Here is a 14,752-nt window from a genome sequence, read left to right as displayed (position 1 = left end):
ACATGAGGCTGCTGCTCAAATCTGAGAGAGAAGGAATGGCACCAGCTGCATGAGGGCTAGATTTCGACCAGGCCTCAAAGCCTGAAGTGACCTCCCCTCCCCATGTTCCATGATGATAATGGGATTCATAAAGTGCAGAGTGGGAGAATGAGCAGAAAGTGGACTCTGGGGCCTTAGCACCCAGTGAATTAACCCCTAAGAGAACTCTTCCTTCCCAAAGAGAATGCACAAGGCAAGAAGGGAAAAGAGGAGAAAAGCTTCCCAGAGCTGTTGGCCTAAAGCAGCCGCTCTCACCTGTTCTCACCTCAGTCCATCCGGGGAAGGGGCTACAAAGCAGACAATCTTTATTCACAATTGGGGCGGCAGAGGGGAGGTACCCCCAGGTCAGTCCAAAAGCAGAGATACTGGGTGGAGCAGGTGGCACAGGGTAGGGACTCAGCACTCGTCCTCACCCAGTAGGGCATAAGGGTTTCGGGCAGCCAGGCTGGCTCCTGCAGCTGAAGTTGGGGTGTCCTCATCCCCTTCCCCCTCCTCATCTGCATCCCGGTCTTCCTCTCCCTCCTCCTCACAGGAGCTGCTCAGCTCTTCTTCTTCTTCCTCCTCCTCGTCACCTGCTGGCCCCACCCTGCCCTGCAAAACCACCAGCTCTGTGGTCTCTGGATGGGACTCCCAAGTGCCTGGGGAACAAAACAAGAAAAGAATGGAGAAGAGTTTTAAGCAGTAACTAAAGCCAAAGAAAGATGAGAAGAGGCAAAGACTAATTAACACTAACATCGGTTTTGCAGCTGCTGGCATTCATTCACTCATTCCAACTCCTATGTGCTAAGCAATGAACACAAGTTCTGCATATGTTAACTCTACTCTCTACCACCACCTTGCCAGGGGGCAACTATCATCCTGGTTTTGCAGGTCAGGAAACTGTCTCGGAGATGCTTAGTAACACAGAGCAAGCGGCAGGTACAGGATCCAGGTCTGACCCTCATTCTGTGTGGCCACAGAGCCCACACCCTTTTGCCCATATTATAGCATAAGAACTCTGGCTCTCTGACCTTTCTGTTCACTGTAGCCCGGGGGATGAAAACATAGGCTGAGGCGGCCATCCAGTGCCAGTCGTAGGAGGCTATTGGCTGCTCTGTACACATCGTTCCGGGCTGCCTTAGCTGTCTTATAACCACGCTTCTCTGCCCAGGCTGGAGAGAGAAAAGAATAGCGGGGAGGGAAACCGTTAAAGCCTTGTCATCACCACTCTGTTCCCGTAACAAAGTCCTTCCAGTTTTCTCCAGAACATCCCAGGCCACTGATCTTGCTGGCCCCACGACAGAAATCCAGGCAAGAGTAGCCAGGTACTTCATCAATGGCAGAACCTCTGGAGAGGAGAGGAGATAGGGCAGGGTAAAAGGGAAGGGGAGAAGCCAGGCACACGGAGCCCACCTTCACAGATGTCCCAGGCACACCAGGGGTGTTCTGCTGAGGGATCCTTGGCCTCTGGGTGGCGCAGGTGGAGCAGGACCTGCACAGGGATTCGAGAGGCCAGGTAGCCCACAGCGGTGTACGGCTCCTGGATTTGGGCAATGGGGTAGATCCCTGCCAGAACCTGAGGGGAAACAAGAATACTCAGTCTGTTCCTGGCCTCCTGCCTTCTCTCCCTCCCTGCCCCCTCTGCCCTCATACCTGTAACTGCCTGGGAAGAAGGGATGGGAATATGAGTCCAGGGCAATCACAGAGCTTCACAGAGGGGGTGAGAAAGTAGGTCTGAAAGTATCGGGTGTGGCCGGGGGTTCTGGAGACACTCACAACCTTTCTACCCACCAGCCCGTTGATCAGTGAGGACTTGCCCACATTAGGGAAACCTAAGGAAGGCAAAAAACTTAATAGCGGACAGATCCCTACTCTGTGAGGCAGGATGCAGTGCTATAGCTATTGATAAAAAGGGAAGTAGGGATCCCTGGGTGGCGCAGCGGTTTGGCGCCTGCCTTTGGCCCGGGGCGCGATCCTGGAGACCCGGGATCGAATCCCACATCGGGCTCCCGGTGCACGGAGCCTGCTTCTCCCTCGGCCTGTGTCTCTGCCTCTCTCTCTCTCTCTGTGACTATCATAAATAAATAAAAATTGAAAAAAAAAATTAAAAAGGGAAGTAAGGCACAGATGTTACAGAAGTAGTATAACCTTGCAAGTTTCAAATCAGACTCTGGGCTGCCATGATTGAATCCTGGCCCCTTCACTTATCAACTCTATAATCTCAAGGCAATTTACTTCACGTTCTGAGACTCTGTTTCCTCATTTCACAAGTGCAGATACCTTCAAGCTCAGAGTGGTCCATATTAAATGAAAAACAAATAGGATTGCGTGGTTCAGTGCCTGCAGTATATTAAATGCCCAATATGTAGACATGCAGCTCACAATCATTGCAACTTCTCCAGGGAGAAGACTGGAAACCCTTGGGGCTTACTGACATTCTCTTCATGACACCTCCCTCACTCTGGGGGACCTTAGTATCCGCACAGGTGGCCTGTTAAGCACTTGGGCCTCCCAGTGCCAGCATCCGTCTTCCGAAGGTTATTTCCTCAACTACCCACTGCCTTGGTCATACTCTGGATCTTGTCACTTCACACCTCCAAAATCTCAACCACAAGCACCACTCTCTGCTGTGACATCCCAGCTCACTTTTTCTGTTCTTCGATTCTGATTACTCTTTGACCCTGCCTCTCGTTAGGACAACTACTCCATACTGGACTCATGTCCTCACTTCCTTTCTATACCAACCAAGACACCATGACCCAGCTCTACAGCCACCCCCTTTCACAGACCTTGAACTCCCAAGTCCTGTCCGTCTCCTCAATCTTACCCCCCGCCCATGGCTCCCATCTCCCAATGCTCTGACACTCTGGCTTGTCCCACAATCACCAAGTTTGTTCCTACATTGAGATCTCATTTACCGATCCCTTGGCCTGGAAGGCCCTTTTCCCGTATCTCCAAACGGCAACTTCCTCTCAACATTCCAGGCTCTTCTCAGAGAGGGCTTCCCATGAGAACCCTCCTCTCTGGGTCACTCTCTACTCCCTTTCATTGCCCCTAAATAATAGGATTTCAAATTCATGAATTAGTTTACTTCCAAGGCAATAAACTCTGTGAGAATAGGGACTTTTCTGCCACTTTCATGGCAGCATAACCTGCCCCTGTAAACAGCACCTGGCACATAACAAATATTTGCCAATATCTAAACTCAGGACTGCCTGTGCCACAGAAAATGTTCTCCTATGGGACACTTGAGTGGCTCAGCGGTTGTCTGCCTTCCACCCCAGGGCATGATCCTGGAGTCCCATCGGGACTCGGGCTCCCTCCATGGAGCCTGCTTCTCCCTCTGTCTGCCTCTCTGTCTCTTATGAATAAATAAATAAAATCTTTAAAAGAAAATGCTCTCCCTATATCACTTTGAACATAGAAAGGTTACTACAGAGACCTGAAAGAGTGGATGCCCCATCTCCACCCCTCCCACACCTCCTACCTCCCACCTTGGCAAGAGAGAACCAGGAAGAAAGGACTGGAAAGGGCGCCATTTGTCAGCAGTCAGGTAGGTTGTTTCCAGGACAAAAATAAGACTGAAAGGTAAGTCAGGAATGTTTCCCAGGAGCCCAACTAACTACTGTATTCACCTTAATTTGGTTCCCTTATCACTTCAGATAACACAACTTTGCCCACTTCACTTCTTCTCCTTTTTTTTTTTTTTTTTTGCCCACTTCACTTCTTAACTCTCCCACCCACAAAGGAAAGGGGCCCTGGGCCCTAATTCTACATTCCTTTCTTCCCCACGAAGAGCAGAGACAAGGCTCTTTTTAATTCAGGGTAGATTCTTCTTGACAACAAACTTATAAGGATAAGACTCAGAAGATACTGATGGTAACTAAGCTCCTGCTAGGACTTAACGGTTCCTCTATTACAGATTGATTACCATCAAAGAAACAGTTAAGATTTATGTCATTTAGAATGATGCCTGGTGCCTAATACCTGGTAAGCACCATGTAAATTTCAATTTTAACAATCATGATTATTACTAATAACACTATTTGATAAGTATTATTAGGCCCTCCCTGTGCTATTGTCTTCATTCCTTACGTCCTTTCTTCTAATTAGGTATCAGCATCCTCACTCTAAAAATCAAAATAACTAAGACTCAGGGTGGGTAAATAACTAGGAAAAGGTGGAAATTAAGTCAAGGGTGCCAGGAACCTTCCACTATTGCCAACACTCTCCTTTTCCAAATAGTGAAACTATGTACCTCAGAGACTGCCATGCATGGGCCACCGCATCCTTACCCACACAGCCGATGGTCACCACCCCGTCTTTGTAGTGCTCCTGGGTCGGGCCGGTTGGCTCCATTGCTGAGTCAGTCTGCTGTTCCACCAGCACTGCAGGCCCATCCTCTTCCTCCTCCTCCTCCCCAGAGCCATTTCCCCAGGTGGCCCCAGCCACATCTCGAGCAATCTTCTCCCGCCAGCTGCTTAAGTCCACTGTTCAAGGAAGGATAAGATGATGAAGATTCTCTCCCCAGGGCCATCACAGATGATTGCACAGACTATGCACTGCACAGCTAATGTAACTGGCACCCTCTGGAGTTGGAGAGTGCCAACCTACAGGACAGATTCTCCCCGGCCTTCACTTGACCCCACCTAGAAATCACGTGAATTTTTGAGTTTCGGAAAAATACTAGGAAGACTGAAGGCAACAGACCACTGGGGCTCCTGCCTACTTGCTACCTTTGATTCCACCAAGTTAATCTGCTCCCTCTTCTATACCTCCTCCTGGTCGCTCGCCTACAATCATAATAGAAGGGACTGACTTCAGGGAAGGTAAGCAAAATGACTCCAGGCCTTGGGAGTCATGTCCTCCCCCATATCCTCCCACCGCTCCTCTCCAAGAGGTATATACCTTTCCCTGCAGTGATGGCTTCACAGGCTCTCAGCAACTGCTCTGGCCCCAGGGCCCGAGTCCATCCTCTCCCCCGCCTCCGACTCTTCTTCAACACTGAGAGTATAGAGTACAAAAGTGTCAGCATGTGGGCTTATACATCCCATCTCACCCACCACCCTTAGGCCTGAGATCAGGGACTCCTTTGTCAACAAGCCTCTCTGTTCTCCCTGTTGTCCCTTGTCACCCCACCCTTCCCATGCTGCCTTCCTCATTGCCTACTCACCGCTACTAGGGTCCTGTGGGGTGCGGGGGTCCCGAGGGAAAGAGGTAAAAAGGACTATGTGGAGTTGAGGATAGTGTTGATGAAAATAATGCTTCCAGGCAACCACGAGAGCTGGTGGGGCTAGATCCACCTTGTTCAGGACCAAGACCAAGGCCAACCCAAGTTCTCCAGTCACGTACTCATAAAGTGCTGGTGGGAAATTCACAACCTGGGGCAGGATTAGTGAGAGGAGGGAGCAATGAGAGATCAACCCAGAGTTCTCTGCTTCCAGCTCCCCACTCACCAGGGACGACTCAGAGACAAGACTCTGGTGGTAGCAGATTTGGGGGCAAAACAGTAAATCAGCAAAACTGAACTAGGAAGATAAAGCAGCAGTAAGCAATACCTGTGCATTTGTCTCTGGGGGATTTCTTACAGGTCCTGATTAGGGATGAAAATGAGCCCAAAACAAGACAAGCAAATAGTTGTACCTAGCAAACTAGCATGAAGGTTGGGGTCAGGCATGGGGTGGGAGTTGGCATAAAACTTAATACCTGTTTTTGTATGCACACATCTATGCATATACACATGCATGTATGAGCGTGCACATGTCTGCATGTTTGTGATGCTTATGTGTGGCTGTGTGAGTGCACACAAGCAAACACATGTTTGTGAGTACACGCAAGAGTGCATGTGTATACATGCTGTTAAGAACTTACAACCTAAATGTCCCCACAAGCTCTGTGCAGTGGCAGTATTATAGCCGATGAGGTTTATCTGAAGCATGATTATCGCTAACTAAATGTCCCCACAGACCTCTCTGTCTCCCAATGGAGGACAGCAGTGAAGTGGTATAGCCAAATTAACACAAAGGTTGTCCAGTAGCTGAGCCCAGAGCCTTAACCACTGTCCTAGCATTCCAGGTCGGGTTGCGCTCTATAGTGACTATTGTGGTAGGGCAGGGAAGAGCCCCCAGCTGCCTTCACAGAATCCCGTGGCACTCCACATTGGAACTTCCTATCGGTCTAGCTGTGGTGGAATGAAAATGAGATATACAGATTTTTATCAAAGGAAGTAAAAGAGTCAGTTAACCAGAGCAGGAGTGACAAGCTGTGACACTGATGAATAAAGGACTGAGTTCCTGATCACAGACGTCAGTATGAGATAGGTATGACTAAAAAGGAAAAACACCTTTCCATCTCTCAACTTCTGCCTCTGGCCTTTACCCCAGAAGAATCTTCCTCCTCCATACCCCTTGTCACCCTCATCCCCAGTACTCACTGGATGTCGGATATCAGTGATAAGCAAGACAATGTCAGACATCTCCAACACGCGCCACAACTGCCTCCACGTCTGAAAAGACAAGTTCAGTGGAAGAGTACCGAAGACCCAAATCCGTCTCCTGCCTGATCCCAGAACAATTTGACCAAGGGGTTGCTATGCCCCACTCCTGGCCCCACTCCATTCTCACCTCCAGATTATGTTCAAAGTAGCTGAGTTTCTCAGAGGAGTAAGCTCCATGAATCTTCCCAAGATACTCCTGGAAGCTCCGTTCCTCCTGGCTCATTAGCTGCTCTTTGGACATCTCATAGCTCCAAGGAGGACGACGGGGAAAGTCCAGGACTGGAAGGTTAAGAAAAAGCCCGAGTAAGTCTGAGAATGGTTTCAGGGCTCAACAGTGGCGGCACCCAGATCTCTCATTGGTCACAGCTCATCCCAGCTCCTTCCCGGAGCACACTGCCTCTCCCAAATATCCAGGTGTTGAGCTCTTACCTGAGCCAAACTGATAGACCTCTCGGATATCCAGTTCCAGCAGCTCAGCACTGACAGGCTGTAGCACTTGCTCTCGGGCTGCTCTCTTCCTCCTTTCCACCTCCTCCCGGCTGTCTCGCTCGAAATGCAGCCGGTATCTAATGGGACAGGGACCGCAGCATCTCTTGCAATCCCGTGCCCATAAAGCCCCCTCCGGGCAGACATCTTCGCAGAGCTTTCTCTCCAGAGTTGTTCAAGTCACCTTTCTGTCGGGCCCTCCCTCGAGTGTCTGTCCCAAGCCTCGCCCTTCTGAGGGCCAAGAACTCTCTGCAGCCCCTCCGGAAGGGAGGCCTGTGGCCCGTTCCGTGGGCCCAGCTGCCTCGGAGCCGCGGCATCCCAGACCCACTCGCCCACTGGTAGCAGCCACCTTCTCCCCAACACGCTTGTCTCCAGGCGGGCGGGGAACACCCGGCCGGCGCCGGCGCTCCCGCCCCCGCCCGCTCTCACCGGTTCGCATCGTAGCCCCGAGGGCCCAGCCCCTGGGAAGGCTGCTGGTTGAGCCTGCGGATATGGTGGGTCATGGACTCTCCGTCCGAGGTGTCGGTCTGCTCCTCCCGCCGCTCCCGGCTCCCGCTGCGGCTGTTGGAGCTGGATCGCAGCCCATCTTGGAGCCCTGCGGGGAGGAGGCAGTGACGCCGATACCGGCCGGCTCCAAGCAGCTCGAGACCCCGTCCCCGGTCCAGCTGGCTTCCCCACCACCACCCCATTCCTTTCGAGGCCGTCCTCCCACCATCCTTCCCAAGACCCCAGAGGATGCGCGTCGGGGAGTCATTCCTTCTGCAGGGTTCTGCGGGAACGACGCCCTGTCCGAGCGGGAGGGATTCCCCGCCCCCAATCTCCGTCCTCCTCCGTTCCTTCGGGGGAGGCCGGGCTGAGAGAAGCCCCTCGACTGGGCCCCGCGGGCGTGGGCGCGCGGCCACCGCCGGGCCCGCCCGCCCCGCCCGCCCCGCCCGGCCCAGGGGGCACACCCCTCCTTCCCGGGGTGGGGAGTCGGGCTCCGCCCCCTCCCCTCGCGCCCGCACTGACCTCGCTTCCGCTCCCGCTTGTCCTGCAACTGCTTCTTCTTCTGCTTCACGCTGAAGGGCTTCTTTCTCGGCATGGCCTGGACCAGTCACCTGGCCCACCCTCCACCGAGATCCTGCCGCCTCAACTGACTCCCCCCCACCCCCCCGGGCAACCCCCGCCGCAGGGGCCTGGGACCCAGGAGGGGGCGGGGCTAGGCGGTGACGTCACGGGCGGGCCGGCCGAGTTCGCCTGCGGCCTGGGTGGAAGGCGAAGGAAACACCGCCGCTTCCTTCTGGAGCGAGGCGAAAAGACGCAGCGGGCCGGACTCTCCGCACGTGAGACTCACTGGCACCAAGAGGGCGCAGCGGCGGCGAGCAAGGAGGCGCGCGTGGGAGGATCGAGCGAACTTCGTCACGGACGCTACCAAGTCGCTCTCGGAGGAGGGGGGGCGTGTGTCATCACCTTGCGCGCTGAGGGAACCTATCACTCACCTGGAGGGGGCGGGGGCGCGGAGGGCGGGTCTACCATCTGGGACAGAGGGGCGTGGGCGCGCCGAAGCTAATTTACCCCGCCACAAGGTTGGACCTTAGTGGAAAGACTGGACTGCGCCTCCGGGGAATGAAGTCGACTTGCTGGTCTACACTGAGGGCAGTGCCAGACGTCTTGAGGGGCGGGTAGCGGTCTGAAGAGTTCTGGGCGCCACCTTGCTGGGGCCCAAATTCCTTGTGGGAGCGATGATGAGCAGCTTTACAGATCATAAAGGCAAGCGCGGGCGAGGAAGGAAACCCAGGTGGGACAAGGACTTTTGGAGAGAGGTCAGAGGGTGCGAAGTTGTGCCTGCCGCTGCTACCATGGTAACCGGGACCGGATGTGGCGATCTTAAGGTGCGACAGCGTTCTCAGGCTTTCTGGCCCGAGAGCCTATCAACTCTATGGCATACTATGAGGAGCCGGTTGTGGGTTTGTTTTTTTTTTTTCAGCGAGCGGAGAAGAGAGGAATTTTTTTTAAGCATTTATAGGAACGCAGCAAAAAGGCTTGAGACTGTCTCTGTGCCTGGCAGAGACCGACGGAGACCTCAAGAATGAGCCGCACAAAAGCTCCCCGGAGCCTTCCGGAAGTGAAAGGGCGGGAGTCTCAGCCTCTCCTTCCACTCCCCGGAAGCGGAAACAGAATCCCAGCGTGCCCCTTCCTCACTGCCCTCCAAATCCCGCTGCAGCCATTGCCGCAACCACGATGCCCAAACGAAAGAAGCAGAATCAGCAGCAGCCGCCGCCTCCGCAACAGCCCCAGCTGCCAGAGCGGGGGGAGACTGGAGACGAGGAGGATGGGAGTCCCATCGGTGAGGAGCCCGGGAGGGCTGTGCACATGCCTGTCAGCTGGTCTAGCTGAGGGGTTAGGGTCTGAAAAGGTGCGGGGGAGGGGGTTCTAACCGAAGGAGAAGGGGCGCTGGGGCGGGGCTAGGAGGCTGTCCCCTGTGGAGCCCTGAGCGAGTTCTCTTCCTTGATCCCTCAACTTCCATCCTCCTGTAACCTTTCTGAAGAAGGCGGGGGTGGGGGGGGTAGCATATAAAGCTCATGCGCGCAGCCGCAGAACAGCAAGGGAGAGGGACCCTACAGAGATCGCAGATTGCAATGATTTAGTATAACAATTTGTGACCAGACTTGGGCCCAAGGAAGGTGGAAGTGCAGCCTTCTCTAAACTACTCTGAGGCGGGGAGTGCGGAGGATCATTCCGATTGGCCAACAGTTAAAGAGAGGGATTGGGTTACCTCTGGAATCACCTGGGACGTTTTGAATGGCAACTATGTAAGGGAAAGAGAAAGCTGTAAAATACCCTTCCCGTAGTATCCTCCTTGCTTGAGTCTCCTTTTTTTTTTTTTTTTTTTTTTGCGAACTTCAAAAACGCTTTGCAAAGGAAAGAGCAGGCAGATGGGCTGAGAATTTGTAACGCTACTGAGAATATATCTGCCATTACTGATCGGATTAAGGAATGAGTAGTAGAAAAACAACAGGATTTTACCAGTACCTGAGTCCATTCTGGTGACTATATTTTTATGTCTACTCTTAGGACCACCTAGCCTTCTGGGCCCTCCCCCCATGGCCAATGGAAAGCCTGGTGATCCCAAGTCAGGTGAGGACAAGGGGGCTCTGATTCTTTGATTAGGTCCTGGAGAAGGGGGGGCGGCGGGAGGGACTAAAACCCAGTAAGAACTTAAAACCAAAAGATCAGGGATTCTGTACGTAAATGGATAGAAAGATGTTGTATATTCACAGGTTGGAAAGCTCAATATTGCAAAAATGTCACTTATAATCAAATTGATCTATAGATTCAGTGCATTCCCAGTGACGATCCCCATAATGGAAATAAACATTCTATGTTATTATGTGGACATGCAAAGGATCAGGCTAAGAGACTGCAAATACGGTCTTGAGGTAGGAGGACTTACTTGACTATCATGATTTTTCGAAAGGCTATAGTAGTTATTATGGTGTGGTATTGGCACAACAACAAACATATAAGTAAATAGCCCTGAAAAAATGTCCAGTATCAGGTCTACACATACATAGATATGTCATTTATGATGAAGATGGAGCTGAAATAGTGGTCGTTTCAGTAAATGATGTTGGTTAATTGGATATGTGGGGAGATGAAATCTGACCTATTCGTACCATATGTAAACATCAACTCGGAGTGAACCGTAGATCTAAGTGTTAAAGGTAAAGAAAAATATTTTCATGGTCTTAGAAGGGATAAGAGTTCTTAGACAAGAAACACACTAACCATAAAGGAAAGATGGATAAACTGAACTACATTAAACTTTTATTAATCAAGTCACACCGTTAAGAAATTAATAGAATAGCAGATATTTGCGATAAACACAACCAATAAAGATCTCATATCTAGAATATATATAGAACTCTTTTAGACAGCTTGTTAGAAAAATGGACAACGGACCAGAACAATTGTCTCTCAAAAACTGAGATCTAAGTGACCAAGAACATGTGAACAAGAACTCAATGTCATTAGTTGTTAAATAATCTCAAGATAAAAACATAACACTTCAAAGTTAAGATGCTTGTGCACTGTTGGTGAGATTGTAAAATGGTACATTTCTATGGAAAACACTGGAGTTTCCTCAAAAAAAAAAATTTGAAATAGGACTACCACATGATCCAGCATTCCCACTTCTGGGTATATATCCAAAAAAATGGAAAGCTGGGTCTTGAAGAGATATTTGCACATGCATATTCATAGCAGCACTATTTACAAGAGCCAAGAGCTGGAAGCATCCCAAATGTCCATTGACAGATGAATAAAATTCTGTATATTCATACAATGGAATATTATTCAGCCCCCAAGAGGAAGGGAATCCTGTCACATACTACAACATGGTAGAACCTGTAGGCCATCTGGCTAAATGAAACAGGCCAGTCACAAAAAAGACAAATGTATGATTCTACTTGTGAGGTATCTAAAGTAGTCAAATTCATAGAAACAGAATGGTAGTTACTAGGAGCTGAGTGGAGAGTTGTTTAGTAGCTATAGAGTTTCAGTTTTGTAAGATGGAAAAGTTCTAAAAATCTGTTTCACAACAATGAGAATTTACTTAACACTACTGAAACATGGCAAATCTTAGGTGCCTGGTGTGCTTAGTCCATAGACCATGTGACTCTTGATCTCAGGGTTGTGAGATGGAGTCCCGTATTGGGCATAGAGATTACTCTAAAAACAAAAAAAGACAGCAAATTTTACATGTTCCACCACAATTAAAAAACAACAACAACACTCCCCAGAATGGCAAAAATGAAAAAAAAATTGACAATACTAAGTGTTGTCAAGGCTGTGGAACAATTGCCAGTGGGAACTTAAATTGGTACATCCACTTTGAAAAAGAGTTGGACTTCATTAAACTTTAGCATACATATCCCCAGGACCCAACAATACTTTTACTAGGTTTATACTCAACAGAAATGCATACATATGTGTAACAAAGACATGTATAAAAATGTTCATAGCAGCATTTTTCGTTATAGCCCCAAACTGGAATCCACCCACATGTCCACCATCAGTAGAATGGATAAATAAGTTGTTGTGTGTGCATGCAATGGGATACTACACTGCAATGAAAATGAACGAACTCCTGCTACAGGCAACCTGGATGAATCTCACAAACACGGTGTTGAGCGAAAGGAGCCAGACAGAAAAGAATGCAGACTGTATGATTCCATTTATGCGAAGTTCAAAAACAGGCAAAAACTAACCTATGGTGCTAGAAGTCAGGATAGTGGTTACTTTGGGGGGGGGGGATGGAATAGTGGGGGAGGAGGGGCACAAGTGGGGGGAGGACTTCTGATTGCTAAGAAGGCTCTATCCCTTCACACGGGTGGTTAAAAACACAGGTGTGTTTACTTTGATGGTAATCAAGTTGCACACTTAAAATTGGTGTATTTTTCTGTATGTATACCGTACCTCAAAAAAGTAAACAAAAACACAGGGCTTCCTCATGAGGATTAAGCTGGCCACTGATCACCTTTCCATGTCTTTCTTTCTCTTTCTTTCTCTCCAGCTCTTCACAGAGGTCCTCCAGGATCAAGGGGACCAATGATTCCACCACTGCTGAGCCTCCCACCTCCTCCCAGGGGCAGAGGCCCAATCCGGGGAGGCCTGGGTCCCAGGTGCGGCCCATATGGTCGTGGCTGGTGGGGGGCCAATACTGAACCTCCTTTTCCTGGACCAGGCCATGGGGGTCCTTCCAGAGGAGGCTTTCACAAAGAGCAGAGAAATCCCCGAAGGCTCAAAAGTTGGTCTCTTATCAAAAATACCTGCCCACCCAAGGATGGCCCCCAAGTTATGGAAGGTGAGGTTCTTTTTTTTGATGCCTGTACATATTTAATACCCATCACTCCCAGAATGCCTGTGACTCTTCTCTTTTGGGCTGTCCTTTGTCCTGTTTTTGTTTTTTTGTTTGTTTTAAATATTTTATTTATTTATTCATGAGAGACACAGAGAGAGGCAGAGACACAGGCAGAGAGAGAAGCAGGCTCCATGCAGGGAGCGTGACGTGGGACTTGATCCCCGGTCTCCAGGATCACGCCCTGGGCTGAAGGTGGTGCTAAACCGCTAAGCCACCCAGGCTGTTTTGTCCTTTTGAAGTAGGAATAGCCCTGAATGTGTTTTTCTCCCAGGAAGAGGACTACTACCATTCTAAAACGTATGGAAATGGTGGGGAGTAGAAAAATTTGACTGCCCTCTCTCTCCTTTTTGTTACATTTGTTTTCTGTCTTGCATTTTAAACTGCTCAATTTTCACTTGTTCACAGACAAATCCAACCGCCCCGTCTGCCGACACTTTGCCAAAAAGGGCCACTGTCGATATGAGGACCTCTGTGCCTTCTACCACCCAGGCGTCAATGGACCTCCTCTGTGAGACTGTGCCTTCCCATCCAGGCTGGAAGGAGCCCTCTGACCTAGCGGCCATATATTTCCCTGTGGCCCTGTGACGGCTACTGTGAGGCTGTTCCACCCACCACCCTCAGACACCCACCCCCATCTCTCACCTCCCCCATTTGGGGTCCAGAGTTTTGTTTCATCACTGGTGCCCAGCGTGTGGGCTTTCTTCCGATTCAGCCTCCAGAGACTCGCCTTCAGGACCCCACCATTGCTCTCTTCAACTGCCTCCTGGATCCTCTTCCCCTTCGCCGATTGACTGCTCAACAGGAAACCTCTTTGGTGCTGTTTCTTGTGCATCTATCTGTCCACCCAGCCCTCGGCACTGCCCTCGATTCCTAAGAGCCCTGGAGCAGTTTCCTGCCATTCCCTTCTTCTAGCTGCTTGTTTTAAGTCCTTTTTATGTGACAAACCCTACCCCCAAAGTTGCCAGTTGCTCTGTGAAACTCACCAGGTTGACCTGGGGTCAAGTACGGATGACTGGTGCAGAGTTATTCCCTGAAAGGCCACTCTCCCTGCTTTTGGATTTTGTAGATCCTGCGTCAGTAGCATGGTCCCCACCACTCGTCTGTGATCACTGTGCTTTGTGAAACTGTGCATCCCCTCGTACGTAGCCTTTCTCAGTGTCCGTGGCATCATTGTGACTTCCCAACACTAGAGTAAGTTTTTCTGCCAAAATGAGTGAGGCTCTTGATGCCCTCTAGATTTTCCACACCTCCCAACATGGGAGAATTGTGAAACTTTCTGCAAGACTGCCTCCCTGGTCTCCTTATTCTCCTGGTGTCGGTTTTTTTGGGTTTGACCCAAGCCCATGAGATGTCCTCTAAAGCCTCTTACGGGCTATCCTATCTCCTCTCCAGCCCACTTTAGTTAGAGTACGTCATTGTGAGGCCACCAGCCCTTTCGTCTGAATTCTGTGAATCTCCACCTGGCCTACCCTTGGGTGGAACCTGGACGGTACTGTTGCCCTCGTCTAACCTTCTTCCCTACATCCCTGGCACTGGTTGTTTTCTGTGAAAACGGCAGTGAACAGGTTCGGTTTTGCACTGGCCCTGAGGAAATGGGTCAGGAGTTGTGTGGGCAAGAGGGAAGGATGAGAGCCGTTGGAGAACTGAGAATGAATTTTTTTTCTTTTTAACATTTTTTATATTAGTAATAAATGCAGTGGAAACAAGCATTTTCCTCAATCCCTGTGTTCCAGTCATCTCTGGAGGTGCAGATGAGGCTGTTCTTGGTTGGAGTCACTTTATTCTTCCATTTGTTCATAGGAAAAAGCTTACGTTTCTTTCAGTCTGAAGGAACCAGTGAGGTCCCATTA

The 14,752-nt window shown here is 50.2% G+C and overlaps 2 protein-coding genes across 3 annotated transcripts; one reads left to right on the top strand and one right to left on the bottom strand.

Moving 5' to 3' along the window:
- Positions 1-327: 327 nt before the first annotated feature.
- On the bottom strand, positions 328-8,366 carry GNL1 (G protein nucleolar 1 (putative)). The gene is made up of 12 exons (XM_072833863.1): positions 8,009-8,366; positions 7,430-7,595; positions 6,944-7,080; positions 6,642-6,793; positions 6,452-6,523; positions 5,192-5,399; positions 4,927-5,022; positions 4,314-4,508; positions 1,672-1,850; positions 1,432-1,594; positions 1,050-1,190; positions 328-677 (listed from the first exon to the last, which is right to left on the bottom strand). The coding sequence occupies exons 1-12, from the start codon at positions 8,079-8,081 to the stop codon at positions 436-438; spliced, it is 1,824 nt and encodes a 607-aa protein (XP_072689964.1). The 5' UTR covers positions 8,082-8,366; the 3' UTR covers positions 328-435.
- Positions 8,367-8,671: 305 nt separating this feature from the next.
- PRR3 (proline rich 3) lies at positions 8,672-14,621 on the top strand. Of its 2 annotated transcripts, XM_072833879.1 has the most exons (5): positions 8,672-9,326; positions 10,055-10,117; positions 12,022-12,204; positions 12,555-12,845; positions 13,308-14,621. In XM_072833879.1, exons 1-5 carry the CDS (start codon positions 9,221-9,223, stop codon positions 13,412-13,414), a joined length of 750 nt encoding a protein of 249 aa, XP_072689980.1. In that variant the 5' UTR covers positions 8,672-9,220; the 3' UTR covers positions 13,415-14,621. The 2 variants fall into 2 exon arrangements, with proteins under 2 accessions (XP_072689980.1, XP_072689981.1); XM_072833880.1 differs by lacking the exon at positions 12,022-12,204.
- Positions 14,622-14,752: the final 131 nt, after the last annotated feature.

Source organism: Canis lupus, chromosome 7, assembly GCF_048164855.1.
Source record: "Canis lupus baileyi chromosome 7, mCanLup2.hap1, whole genome shotgun sequence".
Taxonomy (NCBI): Eukaryota; Metazoa; Chordata; class Mammalia; order Carnivora; family Canidae; genus Canis; species Canis lupus.
Note: the sequence above shows the minus strand (reverse complement) of the source record. Positions and strands in the feature narration are given on the sequence as shown.